General features: G+C 44.0%; 2 protein-coding genes across 3 annotated transcripts; one reads left to right on the forward strand and one right to left on the reverse strand.

Moving 5' to 3' along the window:
* The first annotated feature begins 596 nt into the window (after positions 1-596).
* LOC308609858 (eukaryotic translation initiation factor 2D-like) lies at positions 597-10,721 on the forward strand. Of its 2 annotated transcripts, XM_081259149.1 has the most exons (8): positions 597-793; positions 1,704-1,894; positions 3,385-3,468; positions 3,942-4,032; positions 6,613-6,720; positions 8,540-8,793; positions 9,294-9,411; positions 10,586-10,721. In XM_081259149.1, exons 1-8 carry the CDS (start codon positions 738-740, stop codon positions 10,596-10,598), a joined length of 915 nt encoding a protein of 304 aa, XP_081115275.1. In that variant the 5' UTR covers positions 597-737; the 3' UTR covers positions 10,599-10,721. The 2 variants fall into 2 exon arrangements, with proteins under 2 accessions (XP_081115275.1, XP_081115276.1); XM_081259150.1 differs by lacking the exon at positions 6,613-6,720.
* On the reverse strand, positions 10,642-17,761 carry LOC308609857 (dual specificity tyrosine-phosphorylation-regulated kinase 3-like; the record flags this gene model as incomplete). The annotated part of the gene is made up of 1 exon (XM_081259148.1): positions 10,642-17,761. Exon 1 carries the CDS (start codon positions 12,157-12,159, stop codon positions 10,642-10,644), a length of 1,518 nt encoding a protein of 505 aa, XP_081115274.1. The 5' UTR covers positions 12,160-17,761.
* Between the last annotated feature and the right edge of the window lie 2,421 nt (positions 17,762-20,182).

Here is a 20,182-nt window from a genome sequence, read left to right on the forward strand (position 1 = left end):
AGAGGCCACAGCAGTGAGAGGCCCGCATACCGCAAAAAAAAAAAAAAAAAAGTTTTAAATAACAGATTTGAAGATCATTTGTATAGTTGTTTCCTCTTAACAGGAGGTCAAACCTCGGACTAAAGTGGATTCCCTCTTATTGTTATTATCACCTCATGTAAATTAAAAAACAGGAAGGAGAAAATCTCGGAAAGAATTCTAGCTGAGGCCCCAAGTGTGCAATAAAATGTAAAGATCTTAAGAAACAAAAGCCCTGAAGAAAACCATTCAAGAGGCCTGCAAGTTTAAGAAAACACGAGTTCAATTAATTTTGCCCAGCTGAACTAAACTGCATGGAATGAGAGCTGGCAGAGCTCCTACTCAACACACTAGAACGCTGATGGAGCAAAAATGAACGGAATCGCTGTTGGCCCCAGAGATACTACAGACGCGCCCGCTCAAGCCACTCGCCTAGGCGCAGAGCCCGGCAGAAGGGGTGAGGCGAAAGGGTGCACCGCTCGGCGCAGGGATCCGCCCCGCCTTCTCCGGCCCCGCCCCCCATGCTTCAGTTCCCAGCCTTGCCATTAGGGGTGGCCGCGAAGCTGCGCGGCCCCGGTTTCCAGCCGGGCCCTTTTCCCAGCCGGGCCCAAGCATGGCTGCCCCCAGGACTGCGGGTTGGGAAGCCTCCGTGCTCGCGCTTTCCTGACAGTCCCTGGCTGCTGTGGTCTCCTTCTCTTCCCCAGGCCCCTCCAGCAGACATGTTTGCCAAGGCCTTTCGGGTCAAGTCCAACACGGCCATCAGGGGGTCGGACAGGTGAGGGAGAGAAGAGCCTGCTCTGCCCACCAGGGCACCCAGACATCTCTCAAGCTCGGCTGGCTCACAGCCTTTTCTGGGCTGGAGGCCGAGGGGTACAGCTGGAGAAGGGACCCCGGGGGGCGGGCAAGGGTGAGTTAGACGTGTTTTGAGAGTGAAGATGGAGAGGAGGCCTGATTTATCTCCCAGGCTGTCTTTTGGATATTTTAGTGAGTTTACGAGAAAGCGTATAATTCAATCAGCGCGTATTGACTGCAGTCTGTTTAAGGTGTCGTGGAGGATGCCAAAATGAAGGAAAACGGGGTCCCTGCCCTACCAAGAGCTTTGAGTCCCTTGGGAGAGATTAGATGGGGCACAGAGAAGTACAAGCATACGAGAAGAAGTGTCTAGTGATTACCACTGGCAGGAGAGACAGGTGGAGGGTGAGGTGAGAGGGGATAAGGCACATGTGGTAAGAAGTGTATCTGTTCAGTTTTGCAAATGAAGGTGTCACCTTGGGAATTTTGGAGGCAGTGTTCTATAGTTGTCATTCTTGGTGCCCTAGCAGAGCTGTTTAATCATAAGTTGACAGATTGGCCAAGCATAGATGAGAAAGGAGTGGGTCCAGGAGCTATGTGTGGAGTCAGGAAGGCAGGGCTTAGTTTCCAGTGGCAGGCTAACTTGGGTCGCTTACCGGATCTCAGTTTTTCCCTCTCTTTGTAAAATGGAAAGACATGCCCCAGGAACATGTGAAAATAGATGAGACATTGGATGAGAAAGAGAATGGGAGGTTTTGGAAGAGTGAGAATACGGCATCATCAACCAGTCTTTTTCTTGGGCCTCGTGATTGTATAGTAAGTCTTGAGTCCTCAGTATTTATTGGAATCCATCCGGGCAGCATACCTACCAGGTGTGTGCGCTCTCTCTGCAGGAGGAAGCTTCGGGCCGAGGTGACAGCTGCTTTCCCCACTCTTGGAACGGATCAGGTCTCTGAGTTAGTACCTGGAAAGGAAGAACTCAACACTGTGAAGTTGTATGCTCACAGAGGGGATGCAGTGACTGTGTACGTGCGTGGTGGTAACCCCATCCTATTTGAACTGGAGAAAACTCTATATCCGACAGGTATGGCAGTGGGATGGAGATGGCCATTACTATGGTCCTTGCCTAACATCTGTTTCTTCCATTAATCCGTCTTCCTTAAAACAAATAAATGCAAAATCTCCCTAAGAATCTTTTTGGACTTAGTGTCCCTAGAATTGGGTCTTTCAAGATCAGAAACTGCTATAGAAGTGAGGGGGAAAAAGGGTTAACACAAAAAGAGGGTGGTTGCCAAGGGAAATTCTGAGGTGAAGAAACACTGGTTTCTAGTGGGTTAAGTAGGGATTGGAGCAGAGGTCGTGAAAAGGGTGGAGTTTCAGGGCATGTAAAAAATGCTTCTTAAAACTTTCACGAGTGGAATTTTCTTAAGCTACTGAAGAGATCCTGTGATGGGAAAGAAGCTGGGTTAGTTAAACTCCATACCCAGCTGTCTTAGTGGTGGACTTTGGTTGCGATGTCTCACAGGGATTCTTTCTTAGGCTCTTGTCTGGCTCTCAGGATACTTTGCTTGCTTTCTTTGTCACAGATCTCAGAGAGGCAGTGTCCTTTTCTCTTTTCCATGGCTGCGGACACCTACTTTGTCATTCGGGGGCTTTTCTTCCTCCCAGCTTGGCTGCAGCAGTGCAGTGCAGTCTCCTACCCCAGGCCACCCTACCCCCACCCAGCTTTGCTGCTGTACACATACAAGCCCTTTTTGATCTAAGGGTTTTACTGCTAATCCCTGTGGAAACAGAGAGAATAAAAATAAGAAACATGGGAAAGTTTCAGAATTTCTTACAGGCTGCTGCCCTGGTTTCGGATTACTTGCTTCTGAGGACATAAAAGGAATCCTCGTTGGGGCTCTGTCCCTACTTTTTTCCACTATGGCCATGTTTGGCTGCTGCCGTCCAGGTGGAACAATAGGTGCCTCCAAGTCTCAAGCGATACCCAGTTTCTTAAGTCTCCGCCTTCTTCAAGACTGCAGCCTCTTTGAGAAGGGAGTCAGCCTGATGTAAACTATATGGAATGTGTTTCCCACAGGAAAAGGGGCACTCAGTTCCCAGAGAGGGGAAAAGGGATACTGGACAGGCAAAAGCAGATGTTCACTTCATCACTAGTTTTAGCCTTACACATAAATATCCAACTTTGGCAGCTAAATAGACTCTTAGAGCTGTAGCTCACTTCATGTGTCTTCCGACCAGTAAAAGTGATAACTTCTCAAGATCATAGATTGAGAGAAACTACTGCAAAGAGCTCAGTATAAATATGTAAAGAATGCAGGTCTCTAAGGCTAAAGGAAGCAAGGATTCTCAAGTAAATAGCATATAACATATAAACCGCTTCACAAACTTGCGGTAACCTAATCAAAAGAAAGAATGCAACTTCTTTGGGCATCCCCTTACAACCTTCTCTCTAGCTTTGACTTGAGTTTCTTTTCTACATGTTGATTAATGTGGCCTTAGTGTATGGCTTTGCCATTCCCCAGGGGGTTGACTTTTGGGCAGTAAGTGTTTTCTGGCTCTCTTCTTGGACAGTGTACACCCTGTGGTCTTATCCTGATCTTCTAGCAACATTTACAACATGGCCCCTGGTGCTTGAAAAACTGGTGGGGGGAGCAGGTAAGAGTATTTTCCTATATTCTGGATAGTGGCTGAAACCTACTTAGTAAAGGCCAACTACTTTAATAAATGTACCCATTTTGTGCATTCATATGATTGAAAAATAGAATTTTTCCCTCATGTCTGTTGCATCTCTTACTTGGCTGCTTCCATAAGCTCTCTGACCCTGCTGTAAGGCTTAAATAAGATAAGTGACATGAAAGTGCTCTGTGAACTGCCATATGCTATACTTTAGATTAATAAACTGAATTTAGGAAACCAGAATAAGATAGATCATGGAACTGGACCCTCAGCTTGGTGCTTCAGTTTGACCACTAGTCTCCCAGAAGGAAAAGGTCTGATCCTCAGTTTGCCACTTTTTATTTTCATTATGAATAATGTAGTTGATGCTTAACAAATGTATGTTTGTTGAGCAAATGAGTAAATGATGAAGTAAACTGTGGAGTTAGTTGCAATGCTTTTGTTTCCTGCAGATTTGATGCTGCCAGGGCTAGTGGTGCCCCCTGCTGGTCTGCCTCAGGTACAGAAGGGTGACCTCTGTGCCATTGCCTTGGTGGGGAACAGGTACTGTGCCAGTCAGCTGTGCCTATGGGGAAACAACTTAGGGAAAACTTGGGAGGGGTGGGAATGACAACTTCACAGCATATGGATAAAGGATTAAAAGAAAAAACATATTCTTCCTGAGCAATCAGAGAGTGGGGAATGGCAGTGAGCCTGTGGGGTGTCCATACATCTGGGCCAAGTGTATTTGCTCCTGCTGCTGCTGCTTCCTTTTTAAAATTTATTTGTTTTTTTTCTCCTTTAAACATTTTTTTCTTAGATTTACAGAAGAGTTGCAAGTATAGTACAGAGTCCTGAAATACTCCTTACCCAGCTTCCTGTAATGATAACATCTTGTATAACCACAGTACAGTTATCAACACTAAGGAATTAACATTGGTACAGTCCTTTTGACACTATTACAGACTTTATGCATATTTCCCCAGTTTTCCCACGATGTCTTTTTTTCCTTTTTTTGTGTTCAAGAATCCAGTCCAGGGTACCACATTGCATTTAGTTGTCATGTCTTCTTAGTCTCCTGTCTGTGACATTTTCTTGGTCTTTCCTGCCTTGCATGACTTCAACATTATTTTTGTCGAACATCCACATCATCATCCTCATCTTTTAATTATTTTTAATAGATTTATTGAGATATAGTTTTCATACTATAAAATTCACCTGTTTCAAATGTACGATTCAGTGATTTTTTTTTAGTATATTTACAGGGTTGTTCAGCCATCACCACAGTGTCTCTTTTTTAAAATAAATTAGGAAGTAATGGTATGAACAGTTGTGAAAAATCAAAACCCTCTCACCCCATAATCCTTTTCTCCTCGAAGTAACCATTATCATTCTGATGCACGTCCTTGTCAGCCTTCTTCAATGCATATATACACGGGCATATAAAATGTATGGTTTGGGGTGTGTATGTTTAAAAATACAAATAAACAAACTTTATCCCTATTACTTTTTCACTTCAGGTAGTGGGGACATGTTCCATGTCAGCAAGCACAGATAAGCTGAATCTTTTTACCCACTGTGGGGTGATGGGAAAAGTCCTCTTCTAGTGGACATTGTGGTTGCCTCTACTTCGTCTCTATCACAAACAAGATCTTCCTGATGCCTCTAGGGACACTAGTGCCAATATTTTTCTAAAGTAGGTACTAGGAAGCAGAACTGTTTGGCTGAAGATCGTGCATATTTTCTGTTGCCCTATAAAAATGCTGTGTCAGTTTTCCCTCCTACCTACAGGGTATATGGAGCCTGTTTCCTTACATGCTCACCGACACTGGATATGATGGGTCATTTTCATTTGTATCATCCTGAATGAAAAATGACATCTTATTATTTTACTCATTGCTTCTTTGAGAGGGAAACATGGGAGGCATGGGAGGGGTCAGTGTTTAAAGATCTTATTTTTGTTGCTCATATTCTCCCATTTTCCTTGAACCTTTGGGAACCAAGCACCTAGAAATGTTTCGTCCCTTGTTTACCTGTAGCAAAACTTGAAGTTGAAAAGAATGGTGAAATTATTGTTTTTTCCCCCCAGTATTCTATCCAAGATCGGAGAAAACTACATAAATGTGTATTTGGCCTCTGAGTTTGGCATTTAGAATGTATGTGGGAATGAATCCTAGGTGGTTTATGGAAGGGGGTGAGGGTACAAGGGAGTTTACTAAAACTACAAGACAGGTTCGAGACCGAAGTTCTTGAGCCATTGACGATTCCAAGGGTGGAAGACAAAGACCCGTCTTTTAGGAACTGGGAAAGAAGCCAAATTCAAAGATTCTGTGGCAGGAACTGACCCATGGGCACAGGAAGTGGAGCCACCGGATTAGCAAACGTTTTTTTTTTGAAGTTCAGGTGTTGGGAAATCTGCCCTTGAATCGTCTCCCTTGGGTCCAGGCAACGTTGCCAGGCTTGTATATTCCCCTCCTGTTAGCCAGCTGGACACCGATCCTTACAGGCAATGTGTGAGCATTGCTGAGTAACAGTGGGCTGACAGAGATTTCCCATTTGGGCTTTGGAAGTTTTTTGTAGTTATTGTAAATGTGGTTGTTTCTGATATTTTGGACACATCCAGTTCTTAGATAGATGTTATACAGAGCAAGGCCTGTTATAAAGAACCAACTCAGAAGGAACCTTTCGTTGGTACCACTGTATCTCTCTTCTCTCTTCCCTCTGGCATCCCTCAGCCTAATTTATGGCATATGAATGGCCTCCCTTCTGAATTTCCATATAGGATGGCTATGCCTTTTTTAAGATAGGGGAGATAATTTATTTTTTGAAATTAAAGAAAGGGAACTTTAAATATCCTTCTGAGTCCTGGCTGGGTTTGGTTCATAATAAGAATATAAGAATGATAACATCAGTAGAGGAGTTACTTACACAGAAGGGAATATTTGGTCAAGGAATTTTTGAAAGTCATATGTGTAGGTAATTTGAATAAGATTGAGACTGCACCGAGTTTTAGCTCTGTGATACAAGTGGATGCTTCAGATTTGCAACCGTGGTGCTTTGAACACATGTGTAGAAACCTGGTCCTGACATGTGCCCTCCTGGAAGACTTTCCCTGACCCTCGTCTCTGACCTCCTCCTTCTCAGAGCCCCCGTTGCCATCGGAGTTGCTGCCATGTCCACAGCCGAGATGCTGACCTCAGGTCTGAAGGGAAGGGGCTTCTCTGTGCTCCACACCTACCAGGACCACTTGTGGTGGGTTCCATGCTTTTTCTGTTTTATAGGGAGCTGGGTGGGCGGAGGGAGCACAGGGCCTGGATTGAGAAGCGAGAGTTTTGATCCCTGCTGTGTCCTTAGTCAAGTTGCTGACCCTAGACATTAATTTCCTTGCAAAATGTGGAGAAAAGATTTTTTTTTTGGCCTGTTTAGAAAAGAAATTACAGAGAACTTGATTTCCTAGGTGAATTATAGAATCCTAGGGCTGGAAGAAGGCCTTAGGGATTGTCTTCTCTGCCTCTCAGTACAGTGATATTCTTTATTTTTATGGCACTGGTCGATCTGGCCTTTTCTGCCGTGTACATTTAGGCATTTTCTGACCCCATGATGAGTGCTCGGGAATTCTCACATCTGAATCCAGATCAAAGCAGAGTAGATCCTCAGGCACCAGGGTGACAACCTGATGACTTTCCTGTTGTTCAAGTTCCACATTTAGGATCTCCTCCTCATTACGGAACTTGCACTTTCTCACTGTGACGGGTGCTCTCTGGAGCTGTATGTGAGTTTATTTTCTGGTTATTTTCGTGTCATTTAACCAAAATAGTAAGTAGTGCTTTTCTCGAAAGCAGTCTACCTGGTCTTCTGGCCAAGTGTTGTGTGGCCTGTTGGTATAGATTTACCCTTACGTTTTTAGTCAGTCTTGGAGTTACTTATTTTACAAGTATTGGCCAAGCCCTGCTTTGCTGGAGGTACAGCCTCATCAGTGTGGGTTTCAGCAGGCATCTGAGGGCTGCTTACTCACGTACTCCCAGCACCTTGTTTTCTGACTGTTAGTCTGGGCAGTTAAGGTCCTGTTGTCTAAATTGTTTTATCAGTGGCTGCCTCAGTCTCCCGTCCTCCCGCCCTTTGAAAACACTTATGGTATTTACCTGATCAGAATAGCCTAAACATACGCTCTGGCCTCACTAGTAGCCATACTTAATAAGCCTTGCTGCGGCTGTTAGTAAAACTTTGTTTGACTTGCATAATCTTAGTTAACATAAAGCTTTTTGTTTTTACCGCTCTGCTATGTGGCATCCCTTTTTTTCCTGTCTTCATAAGGCTTAGTGGCATAAAGCCATTGTAATCTCTACTCTGCAGGTTAGATTGCATTCTTTTTTTTCAGTTGAGGTATAGTTGATGTACAATGTTGTGTTAGTTTCAGGTGAACAGCCAAGTGATTCTAGTGACCATTAGTATATCTAGTGATTCTAGATATAGATATATACATATATGTTCTTTCTCAGATTCTTTTCCATTAAAGGTTATTACAAGGTATTGAATATAGTTCCCTGTGCTATACAGTTGGTCCTTGTCATTTATCTATTTTAGATTGCATTCTGATTTAACACAGAAGCAGTCTTGAGCAGTCTTGAGCAGTCCAGGTGTTTGTAATTTGTTCCATACGCTCAACCTTGGGTTTGTATTTCACCAACCTGGTACTACAGATGCGTTTGCAATCTTCATTTGGTTATTTAATTCAAAATGGTTTTATTTTTAATTTATATGAAGGGAATACTTTGGAAGGGGAGCTCCACTTTAACTATGTTGTCTTTAATTTTTCTCTGTCCCTGAATTCTGTTTGGTTTAAGGAGGAGGCAAGAATTACTCTCCCCATTTCAAAGATGAGGAAACTGAGGCATGGGACTTCTCTGGGCCCAGAATTGGAAACAGAGTTGAGAGGCACACCCAGGTTCTCTGGCCTCTCCTGGACACCCCTGCCCGTGGGTCTTACTCTCTCTGGACCCCTGCTGACCCCCTGACCGGGGCTGGAGTGTTGTGGCTGCTGCTCAGTGTTTCTGACATGAGGTTTTTGCAGGCGATCTGGAGACAAGTCCTCTCCACCATCCATTGCTCCACTGGCCCTGGATCCCCCAGATCTCAGTGAAGAGAAGGGGTCTGTCCAGGCAGACACCACCTTGCAGGGAGACATGAGGCGCCTGACCCTGGCGGGAGAGGAGGAGGAGGGGGAGGTTCAGCAGAGGTGTGGGGAGAAGTCCCCGTCGGAAGCTACAGAAGACCCCAGTGTCGGGGGCCTGAGCCCAGAGCCCACGGACAGCAAGACCCTTCCAGGTACAGCTCTGGCAGGAGCAGGGCGCTCGCCTCTCAGTGTGGGGACTGAAGCGCTGGGCTCTGCTTCCGCCCAGAGCGGCGCCACGGCTCCGGGAGGGGCGGGGAAAGGCCTTAGTTTTGGTGAGGGTGGTGCCACAGCCCTTTGCCATCTTACCTGGGAGTCTTGCGCATATGTCGCGTTTCCCTGGATACCCGTCGGCTCTGCTATTTGGACTGTTCCCAGCTACACGGCCCTCTTAGTTTTCTTCTGGCTCTGACTTCTCTATCAGAGAAGCATCCGCGCCTGGCTGGGTGGGACTTTGTGGCCTGACCCCCTCTGTGGGGTCAGACCTCTGTAAAGGCTCAGTGTTCTAGAGAGTCTGGGAGCTTTGGTGCCTGGGAATGGGCTCCTTCAGAGCTGAGGGGTGAGGTACGGATGTCACCGTGCGGGGAGTTATCTTGTGCTGCGCGGGCCTTCTGGGGCCCTCAGGAAGGATGTGGTTCTTGTCTTCTCCTTGCAGAGCAAATGGACGAACTGTTGCAGAGATGCTTCTTGCGTGCTTTGAAGTACCGCGTCAAAAAGGCTGACCTCCCTTTACTCACCAGCACTCTCCTGGGCAGCCACATGTTCTCCTGCTGGTATGGAAGGCATGGTGTGGTCTGGGGGTCGGGCGGTGGGTCTGTCTCCTGCTCTTTGGTGGTAGGATGGGACAAGGCTGATGGGGGAATTGTTTCAGGGACATGATGTGGAAAGAGCGAAGTGGAGGGTTGATCTAGCAAACACTGAGTTTTAAAGACTTAAGTTTTAGCCAGTGAAAGGATGTCGAGGAAATGAAGGTTAAAATGCGCAAGGCGCTTTGAGCACTGCCTCTGCTGTGGTGATTCTGGGCTCTTTTATGGATTGGGCAGCATGTCCGGCCCCGGAAGGGCCCTGGGGCAGCCTGTTTGTTCTGGAGGCTTCAGTCCCCTCACACCTTTCTGAAGAGTAGGTGGGCCAGATTAGGTTGTGTCAACAGGAAGAATCGGTGTGAACCCCCCCACCCGACCCGCACACACAGCCACCAGCAGAGGGAGTGTTACATGTGGGTTGAACCTGGACTTTGAAGACTGAGCCATCTGGGCTCAAAAGCCAGCTCCCCAGGGTGTTGGAGCAAAGGTGTATTTGAGCCCATTACCAGGCTTCTCTGAGCCCTGATTTCTAACACTTGTAAGATTGCTGTCAAGATCGAATAACCTGACATTTAATAAGCACCCAGTAAATATTATCATGTCAGGAGATTTGCTGATTGATTTTCACCTCAAGTCTGAACTTCTTTCTTTTTGAGAATTTTGCTCTGTTTTTTAAACAAGGGGTTTTAATGTAATTCTCTTCCTCTACGTGTGAGCTTCTTTAAGGCATTCTATACACATGTGGGGTCTGGAGTGCGCGGCAGATCTAGTTTTCAGTCTCATCTATAACTACGGCCATGTCCCAAATTAAGCCTCTGGAACAGATGCCGAGGGAGACTAGAAGTGAATGTTCAGGATATACTTTCTGGTATATCGTCTACCTTGAGAGAAAAGGATTTAAACCCACAGAATAATACACAGGTTGGTGAACACCTGACAATAATAACAAAAGATGCACTGACTTATAAAAAGTCTTTTACTATGTATCCCAGGATGGCCAATACAAGCTGGTTAGGTAATTAGCCCTTCAAGAGTTCTTTTACAGTCATATAAAAATGCTTTGCCTTGTTAAAAAAAGATATCTAGTCTACCAAAAACATATCCATTAATGGGCTTGGTGTTGTTTCTTTTTTTCCATTTTCAGGTTTGCAAGATAATTAAAAATACCTACATTTCATCTCTGAGCACACCAGCTGTCCATTAGCTAATCAGTTTTGGCAATACAGTGCACAGAGGTATACCACCACTGGTTTCTGACATTAAGTTAGCTTTAAGCTTATTGGCTATTCGTACAATTGGAGGCAGCTTGCAACCCAGGCCCTGGAAAGCATTTGCAGGGTTTACTACCCTTTTGCCTGACACCTTTTCAATGGTGAGAGGTCTGGGCACAGACTTGCTAATCCAAGGGTGTCTTAGTGCTTGAGCTGGGGTCAGGCGGGCAGAGGGGTCCCAGGTAAGACACCTTTTCAAAAAGTCTATGAAGAAGTAATCATCACACCCCTTCAGTGCTGTCCGCCAGTCTTTGCTGCCTGGGGGACCCCGCTTCTTAACCCTCCGTGAACGACTGCCCACAAACACAACCCTCCCATCTGCCTGACTGGTCACAAAACAGTAGCGAGGTAGGCCCCTGGAGTTAATAAAGTACTTGGCACGTTTGGATTGCTCCAGGAATTTTGGTGGTGGCATCCCTAGAAGCTCCATCATACAGGCCAGCTGGTCTCCTTCATCCTCTCCAGGGAAGAGAGGATGTCCTGTTAAAAGTTCTGCAAGGATGCAGCCAAAACTCCACATGTCAATGGACGTGCTATAGCGGCTTCCTAAGATGATCTCTGGAGCTCTGTAGAACCGAGACTGGATATAGGTGTAAAGCTTCCGGTACTCAAAACAGCTGGACCCAAAGTCAATGACCTTAGTCGCACTGTGCCCATAGTGTTTCAGGAGAATGTTTTCTGGCTTCAGGTCACAGTGAATGATCTTGTTTCTGTGGAGAGCATCCAAGGATTGCAAGATGGATTGAGCAAACTTGCGAACCAACTGGATACTAAAACCCTGGAACTTGTTTTTTTTCATGAGCTCATAAAGGTCTACGCTCAGTAACTCAAAGGCCATGCAAACATGGTTCCGGAACGTGAAACTTTCCAGCATATGAATAACGTTCATGCTACCGGTTTTATCCCGCTTTTTAAGATGCTCCAAAATCCGGATCTCCTCGGCTGCTTGGCGATGGAGGTGCTTTTCATTGCGTACCATCTTCAGGGCCACGTACTGTCGAAGTTTGTGATCATAGACCCGGGCTACCTGCCCAAAACTGCCCTTGCCAATAATTTTCAGCACCTCATATCGATAAGCTAGATGGTCTCGAGGCACGTGAATGTAGGCCCCATCTGCATCATCATAACCCCCATTATTGGGACCACCGATAACTCCATGTCTTTTCTTGGCATTTGGACCCACAAAGTAAATTTCTGGATAATTGATGATTTCCAGCTTCTCATAAGCAGTGAGGTGGTGTTTATACTGCTTCAGTGCTTGTTCTGGAGTCAGAGGCAACACTTTGGATGCTTTGGATGAACTGCTGGATTTTACTGTATTCAAACGATCTGAACTTTTACCCTGAGAAACTGTAGGAGAGCATTTTTCAGAGTCGTTGATGCCATCTGACTGAAAAGTATCAGATCTTCTGTTGCCAGATTCTTGAAATAGTTGTTCTACCTTCATCTCACCTCCATTCAGGAAGCACTGAGTAGGATCTCTTGTTAAATGCTCAGTGGTGATCTACGGCAAAGAGAAGTGAATCTATGTTAAAGTCACTAAAAACGGTGGAAGAACGAAAGAATCGTCCCCCTGACTGAACAAAACAACAAAACATGCCAGTTGTGTAGTTAAAAGGCCCAAAAGTGAGATAAGAAAAGCAGGAGTCTCTAGAAACTCGTGTTATGTTAATCCTTAGGTTCCCTGACTGCTGTGGCCACCCCAGCCCCACTACATAGGCCTCCCTTTGTTCAAAACAAGACGGTCATCTTACCATACCCGAAACATGCTAGATTCCTTCTAACTGGTATGTCTTCCTACCGAGAATCTTTTCACCCCATCCACTCAAATCCTACGCTCTTTCAAAGCCCAATGCTACTCCTCCCTCTTCCACTTAGAACTACTCCAAGCCCATACTAACTATGGCTCCACTCACATCTTAGCTGCAGCTTTTCGAGTCTGCCACGTAATCTGGCCCTTGTTATATATATACTGTCCTATATTGTTCACAAACTGTTTCAAGTATCTTCCCAAATCTTAAGGGCATGTACCAGGAGCAAATGAATACATATTAAAGTGTTCTGTAAATGATAAAGGGACAGAGGCAGGATGTGATCCCCAGGTCTTCTGAATCTTGGTCCAGAACATTAACATAACCTGGTACCAGCTTCTCCTAGTGCCTGTACTATTCTCCAGTAGGGCTGAATGTTGACCTTGGCCTGGAATCAACCAAGGCCTCATCATCTACTCCTGGGTCCCCAAATAAATGATCGCATCTTTCTATCTCAGTTCATTGAATCACAAAATTTCTAATCCAGAGAGAACTCTTGAGATCACCAAGGCCAATTCTTTATGTATCTGATGAATAGCAGTGAGAATCTAAGGCGCCCGGGTGCTTCTTGTAAAACTCTCCTAAAGACAAAGAGTCTCCTTCCTCTCTCCTTCCCTTGCTCATAGACACATACACTAGTCTCCCTCAGCAAACGCCTACGTGACAAAGGCATACAACTCTTTTTACTTGATTTGGCATCACCTTTTCCTGCAAGGAACAATAACCCACAGAAGAAAACTCTACTTATTAAATACCTCTGAAATGAAATAAGATTCTTTGAAACTCGGTGGAGGGAAAGACAATGAAAAAGCCAAACGCTAAAAAAAATACTAAGAAAAATATAAGAATGTGCTAGAAGGAAAGAAGAAAAAAAGTGCTACATCTGTTGTTTAAAAAAAAAAGTCTGGGATACTTCAAAGAACAACTGTTTTTCTTAACAGACCCTGAAGAACTTTACCCCCGATGTGTATGATTGAGAGCCTCTATGATCAGGGGTAGATAATTCCAGAGAAGCTCTGAGCTATCTTTATGATCTCTTAAAATATAACGCAAATTATAAGGTAATGATCCAAAGTGGCCAACCATTTAAAAAAGAGAATTTTAATATAACCTAAGCAAACAACACCTGACCCATCACCTATATAAATATAAAAGATGTAAATATAAAAAACAAAAAAGGGATGAAAAAAACATTAAGTGTTGTCATACTTTAGACAGCCCCTAATTTAGTTATAAAAGCACGACATTAGTTCCTGCCTGCTTCTTTTAGGTCATTTAATCAATTTAAACATTTATATAGTACTACAGTTACAAAAATGAGGCACTGCACCATCTTACATAAAAGCAAAGCAGCCAGTACAACGGTAGCCATACTTTGGCATTGAGTTTCTAAATAAAGAGGCAAGATACGGACCAGGAGAGATCTCTGATACCAAAATAGAGAACTATCACTAGTCAAGAAAATAAAACAGGCTGGCAGACAGAACCTAAATACCTTGCTAAGATGTAAATATAACGCAACATTTTGTTTATCAGCAATTAAGTCAAATAACCATTCCTGTTTTTAGGGATGGAAAAAAAAGGCCTCATCCATCCATCTAACATTCACATGAGCACTAATTGTTCACAATTATAAAAGTGCCAAAAAACAGGTTACCTCAAGGCACTACAATCTATTAGGAGATAGGTTTGGCTGAACTAGGGAATTATAATTATTTGGTTTTAGGTAGATTTACATAACAAAACCAAATATTTGCATGCATCTAAACCAGTTTTCCTTAAATTTTTACTACCTAACCTAAATGCATCTAAATATTTACTGCTAAAATCTTGGGGACACATTCTGAAGAAATGTGAAGTCAGAAGGCCTAGGTTGGGGTCCTGGCTACACTGCTCAAACACTGTAGGTCCCAGGGTAGGCTTAACCTTTAGCCCAGTTTCTTAGCCTCAATTTCTTTATCTTTAAAATGTGGATAATAATACCTCCTTGCAGGATGTTGTGTGAATCAAATTATAATTAGTAATATATGTGAAAGACCCTCAGAAACTATAAAACATGTTAAAAACACTGGTAACAATTAGGCAAAATTCTCAATATATTGTTTAAACTCCAATACACCCTCCCTTTCCCCTTTCAGCTTATCTTTTCTCTCTGTGGTGCCTTCCTCTGCAGTTCCAGACTCCCTCCACCAGACATCTGGCATCAACTATGCCTTCTGCTCCGTGAAGGCCTGCACAATCAGCCTTCCCTTAGGATGCATGGAAACACCTCACCCACTTTCTCCCCCACATAAAACCTCCTTTCAACTTGCCATGCAATTTAATGGGTTATCTCTCCAGACATATTTGACCTTTAAAAAGATCAATGCCTTAACCCAAGGGAATGACTCTCTAGGACCCGCGGTCATCAATGACAAGCTGGTAGGAAAGGTATTTGTGGTCCAGGGTCCACCCCTGGGCATTTCACCTACTCTACCTACATGTAAGGCTGTGCTGGCTCTGGAGGTATTCATTTCTGTTTGTGGTAAAGAGAGGGTCTCAGGTACAGACTGTTAATAAGAACAGAAATTTAACTTCCACAGAACTATTACAATAAGATTAAGGATGTCATTTGGATTTCCTGACTCATGGTTTTTCCTTAAAGTGAGCCTAAATCTCTCTCTCTGCAAATTAAGTCTTATTTTGCCCTCCGGAACTACACAGGAGTGTCCAAATTTCCATGTTAAAGCCCTTCAGATACCTAAAAGGGGCTGTCCTGCCTTCACCATTTTTTCTCGAGGCTCATCATCCCCATCACATCCTCCACCTCACACAGCCTGGGTCAGGCTGCCTTACTATATCCTATTCACGTTCTCAGCACGTTATGGGCTGCACGTTATATCTCTCTGCAAGTGTGGCTTCCAGAACAGAACAAGACACTTCAGGTCTAGTCCCCTGTGGACTGTCAAGGTTTGAACCTCCAATGAATCTGAAGAATTCCAGAAAGAAATTTTTCCACACAGGGAGGGGTTCTCGCCTTAGCTTTCTTTCCTTTCCTGTAATAACTCAAATACTGGTCTGAATCAATTATGTATCAAGTCTGCTGTGCTATAAATAAAATCTTCCTTCCGTTGTTCTACGAGAATCTACAATTTTCACACATGTTAAAGTAGTTACAAAACACTATATATTTCTAGTCTAGGGTTATAATCACAAGAACTGACCAATGTCTGCTATCGACTTCAAATATTTTAACTATGTAATTATATCCAGAGAGACAAATAATGCCAGATTAATCATGTTTTATTTAAGAATGCTTCATGTACATTGTTAATTTGGAGCGCTCTTTTTTTTTTTTTTTAACACCCCTGTATTGGAGTATAATTGCTTTACAATGGTGTGTTAGTTTCTGCTTTATAACAAAGCGAATCAGCCATACATATACATATGTCCCCATATCTCCTCCCTCTTGCGTCTCCCATCCTCCCTATCCCACCCCTCTAGGTGGTCACAAAGCACCGAGCTGATCAATTTGGAGCACTCTTGACATTTCAAATAGAATCTTCAACTGCGTTAACCAAGTCTTAAAGATCTTGTTGAGAAATTCAGAAAAGGAATATCCTTCTCGTCCAGATATAAAACACCACCCCCTCCCTCGTTCTCGACCCTAAATCTCTGCAACACAAAGCTAACCCAATAAAAGCCTATGAGCAGATGATTTATAGTTTCCAACAAGAATGTAAGGCCATCTTGGATAAACAAGGAAGCCAAAGCACTTTGTGAAATGAGCAATAGCGTCTTGCAATGGAGTCATGGCATAATGAACTATAAGTGTTACTAAGAGGTCAAAGCACTTTTTTCAGCAAAATTTGCAAAGACACCATTGTTTTAGAATCTAAAATCTTGTGTTTTGCAAGCTGTGTTACTCTGAATACCACACAGTAAAAAAATTCATTTTGATCCTGAAACATATAATTTAATTGCCCTACTATATGGTGATTAGCACTGGCCAACTCTGAAGTAAAGTTAAAATGGACTTTAAGTCACATGATGACGGACTGTAAAAGTTTCCCAGAGAGATGTGCTAATTGTCAGCAAGTAACCACGAAATCTGATAGTCAACACACGAGTATATAGGTGGTTCTGGAGCTCTTAGAGGTTTTTACATATTAAAAACAATAAGCTTGTGGAGAATGGAAACTTACTGCACTTTAGAAAGGAGATTAAAAATAGGGTGACCAGCCTTCCAAATATATGTAGCCCGTATCTTGTAATATTATTAGCCTTGAAAGTAGTGAAGGGGTTGATTTTTAATGGCAAAAGCTGACAAAGCGTTGGGAAGGACTATGAAAAATGCAAGCACTGTTTTACATAGAAATAATTTTAGGTCTTAAACAGAAATAGGAAGGAGAATTATTGATAAATTAGTCTACTCAATTATTCAGTTTGTTCGTTGATGATATATGCAGCAAATTTTAAAGTCACAGGATAGATTCTCCCTGTCATGGAACTTGTCCAAAACCCTGCTCTCCCTACCTCTCTATGAGTGCCGAGGGACTGGGAATTAATTTATTCTCTTAAACATAAAACGGTGTCAAAAGCTAAATGTCTGCAAGCTCCAAAATGATTAAATGCATCGAAACCAAAATGTATTGCTCAAGTTTCATTTATGATCTATAAAATGGTTCTCTTAAGCATACTAATAAGCTAGGACTGCATTTCTACCGTGCAGGAAAAATCTGCAGATCTGTAAGTTCAGAGGTATTTTCTGTTTCTTGTTCTTGTTAAAATGAGCCATCATAATATACTGCACATATCATTCTATCAAAAAAAAATAACCACTATCTAGGGCTTCCCTGGTGGCGCAGTGGTTGAGAGTCCGCCTGCCGATGCAGGGGACACGGGTTCGTGTCCCGGTCCGGGAAGATCCCACATGCCGCGGAGTGGCTGGGCCCGTCAGCCATGGCCGCTGAGCCTGCGCGTCCGGAGCCTGTGCTCCGCAACGGGAGAGGCCACAACAGTGAGAGGCCCGCGTACCGCAAAAAAACAAACAAACAAACACTATCTAGATAAAAGTAGCATGTCGTTTTTTCCCCTATTTACCCCAGTGATTGAAAGGAATAGGTGGGCTCCAAATCAAAATCATTCTGAAAAGCTGAACTTGGACCACAGAAATTGTTATTTCAAAGTCAAGAGAAACCAAAAGTGAATAAAAAAGAGCCTGGGTTACCAGTGACATGTAACTGTACCTTGACCATTTAAAGTAGCACTTCCTCCTTTCCAGGCCCATTAGAGCTCAAAGAATTACTTCATTTACTTACATTTAGTCTTCTGGGTAGAGGTGGTTCAGAAGGATTGCAGAGTGTATTTGAACAGGGTGAGCCTTTGGTTTCATCTATTAGGACAGTATCATAGACAAAATCATCCAATCTAGTTGAAAGGATTACAGATAAAATCTGTCAGTAACTGAAGTATATAAATTTGTATTTCCAAAACACCCTTTAACTGCTTCATATCTGCTACAAAGAAGAATTAATACAAACAAATGTCCACACTGCATTTTGGCACTGAATACACACCACAGGGGTATTTGGCAGAGGAAGGGAGGAAACCCAACTTTTCCTCCTTTTTTTATTTTTAAAGAAAGGACAGCATTTCTAGGTTTATAGTTTGAACTTGTTAAAATAAGTCTTACTTTCTGAATGTTGTTAACAATAGGGACCATCAAAAGAATCTCATTTAACTTACTACTTGAAAACGAAGGCTAGTTGAAATCTGAAGCCTAAAAGCTAACCAGAACAAACAAACAAGACAGAGAACTGTATTTTCAAGTCGGAGACTTGGATTCTAATCTCAGCTCTACCACTGGCTACTCTACCTTCCTCTCTGAGCCGTTGGCCACATGTTGTAAAGGGAAGAATAGTTCCAGTCTACGCACTTCTGGGTCTCACAAGCAAGAAATAAAAGGCCTTCTTAGGGCTTTCTCTATATTTATTTATTTACTTTCCTACTTAACATCTATCTAACTTGTAGAAAACTACAGTGAATTCTACAGCAAATACTATAGGGATTCTCTAAATTACAAAACGTACTGGATTTCACATCTTTACCCACTTAATTTTCGGGTGGATGGTGGAAGCTAAATGCCAAATGATAATTTCTCTGCTCTTTAACACTGTGCCTCCCTCCACCACTGTAAGGGAACACAAAAGACGGAGAGGATTTATTTAATCCACAAGATGGCTCTGAATAATGTATTTCATCTGCCACCAAGAACATGGATTTCCCAGTAACACACATCAGCATTTCATTGTATCATTTTTACGTGATATACTATGAATACAATGATAATGAGCCAGCTGCAAGGGAAGAATTTTTTTTAATCTTTAAAACTATGCTGGAATATTTTAGTGGCTTATAAAAACTGTTTTGTAAAATTCTAGAGTTTTCTTAATCGATGTGTTATAGGAGTACAAAGAGAAAAAAAAACGAAAACCAAAAACCAAACAGAAAGCCCACTACATATATTTTTGGAATGTTCTCTTTTTAAAAAACATGCTTACATTCTGATAAAATTATACCTTTAACGGGAACTGCTTCATTGACAAGAACCAAAAATTCTGGATGTGACTGATTCTTTGCCAACAGCACGAATAAAACAAACAAAATGGGACAGACGTCCACATTTACAAAGAAAAAGACAGACTGAAGACCTACAAGATTTCCTATAAATAGCCAAAGGAAATTACCCAAAGGTAGTCTCCATGCAAATGAAGTGGGCAGGTGGTCCCTACTCTCCATTAAGGTGTAAAATCCTATGAAAGGTGGAGAATCTCTCAAAACACGATCCACAAAAAGTCCTACTCGGCAGAGCCCCTCACCTACACCCCTCACGGCAAAGCCCTTGGTTACCTGCTCTGAGCAACAGGGCTTATTTGAAAAGGGATTGCTCCCTGTCTCCCCCAGTTTGCTAAAAACCCCACCAAAAACCTCCCAGCTTCTCAGAGTTCCTACCATATACCCCCGATGTAGGACTTGAGAAATAATCCCCAGGGTGGGAATTCTTCTTTGCCTAACTCCTTTCTAGCCCACTCCCGCGCTGGGCTGGGGGCAGGGGAGCTGATGGAGAGGAAGAGGGTGGGCCAGTCCCGGAGAGGGAGTCAGACCCCTTCCCTCGTCCTTACTGCTTGGGGGCTCGCTCAACCTCCAGCGCAGTCCATCCACGCCCCCCGACCTCGCCTGCCAGCTGCAGCGGCTCCTTCGGGAGCCCTAGCGCGTTATCCCCCGGCGCCGTTACCTCCGCGGCTGGGGCGGCAGTCCGTCTCCTGGCGGCCCCGCATCTTTCCGCCCGGACCCGCGAGCTGTGCCTCCCATCCGTTAGTTCCGGACCCCCCGGAGGGAGGGGCGGCGTTTGGACGGTCAGGCGAGCAGCGTCCACCTGAGCTGGGGCGGCTGCCTCCCGGGCCGCGACGTTTCCTCGGTACCTCTCTTCCACACAGTGCAGCTCCCAGCGCGTCCGCTCGGGACTGGCTGGGGTCGACAACTGCCAGAGGAGCAGCAGGGGCGGGAAGGGGAGTGGTGTGGTCGCCTAGCAACCGCGGTACGCCCCTTGAAACGCCTCGGCGCAACAATGTGGCCACGCACGGGGGCGGGGCCGAGGCCCCTCCCCACTGAGCGGCG

Source organism: Mesoplodon bidens, assembly GCF_964165515.1.
Source record: "Mesoplodon bidens genome assembly, contig: HAP1_SCAFFOLD_1042, whole genome shotgun sequence".
NCBI classification, from domain to species: Eukaryota; Metazoa; Chordata; class Mammalia; order Artiodactyla; family Ziphiidae; genus Mesoplodon; species Mesoplodon bidens.

What these genes read in the sequence shown, in the direction of transcription:
- LOC308609858 (XM_081259149.1), top strand. Translation starts at nt 738, where the DNA reads ATGTTTGCCAAGGCCTTTCGGGTCAAGTCCAACACGGCCATCAGGGGG. An exon ending in ACCTACCAGGACCACTTGTG is followed by an intron (nt 6,721 to 8,539) that starts GTGGGTTCCATG and finishes AGGTTTTTGCAG; the next exon opens with GCGATCTGGAGACAAGTCCT. An exon ending in GGACAGCAAGACCCTTCCAG is followed by an intron (nt 8,794 to 9,293) that starts GTACAGCTCTGG and finishes TTCTCCTTGCAG; the next exon opens with AGCAAATGGACGAACTGTTG.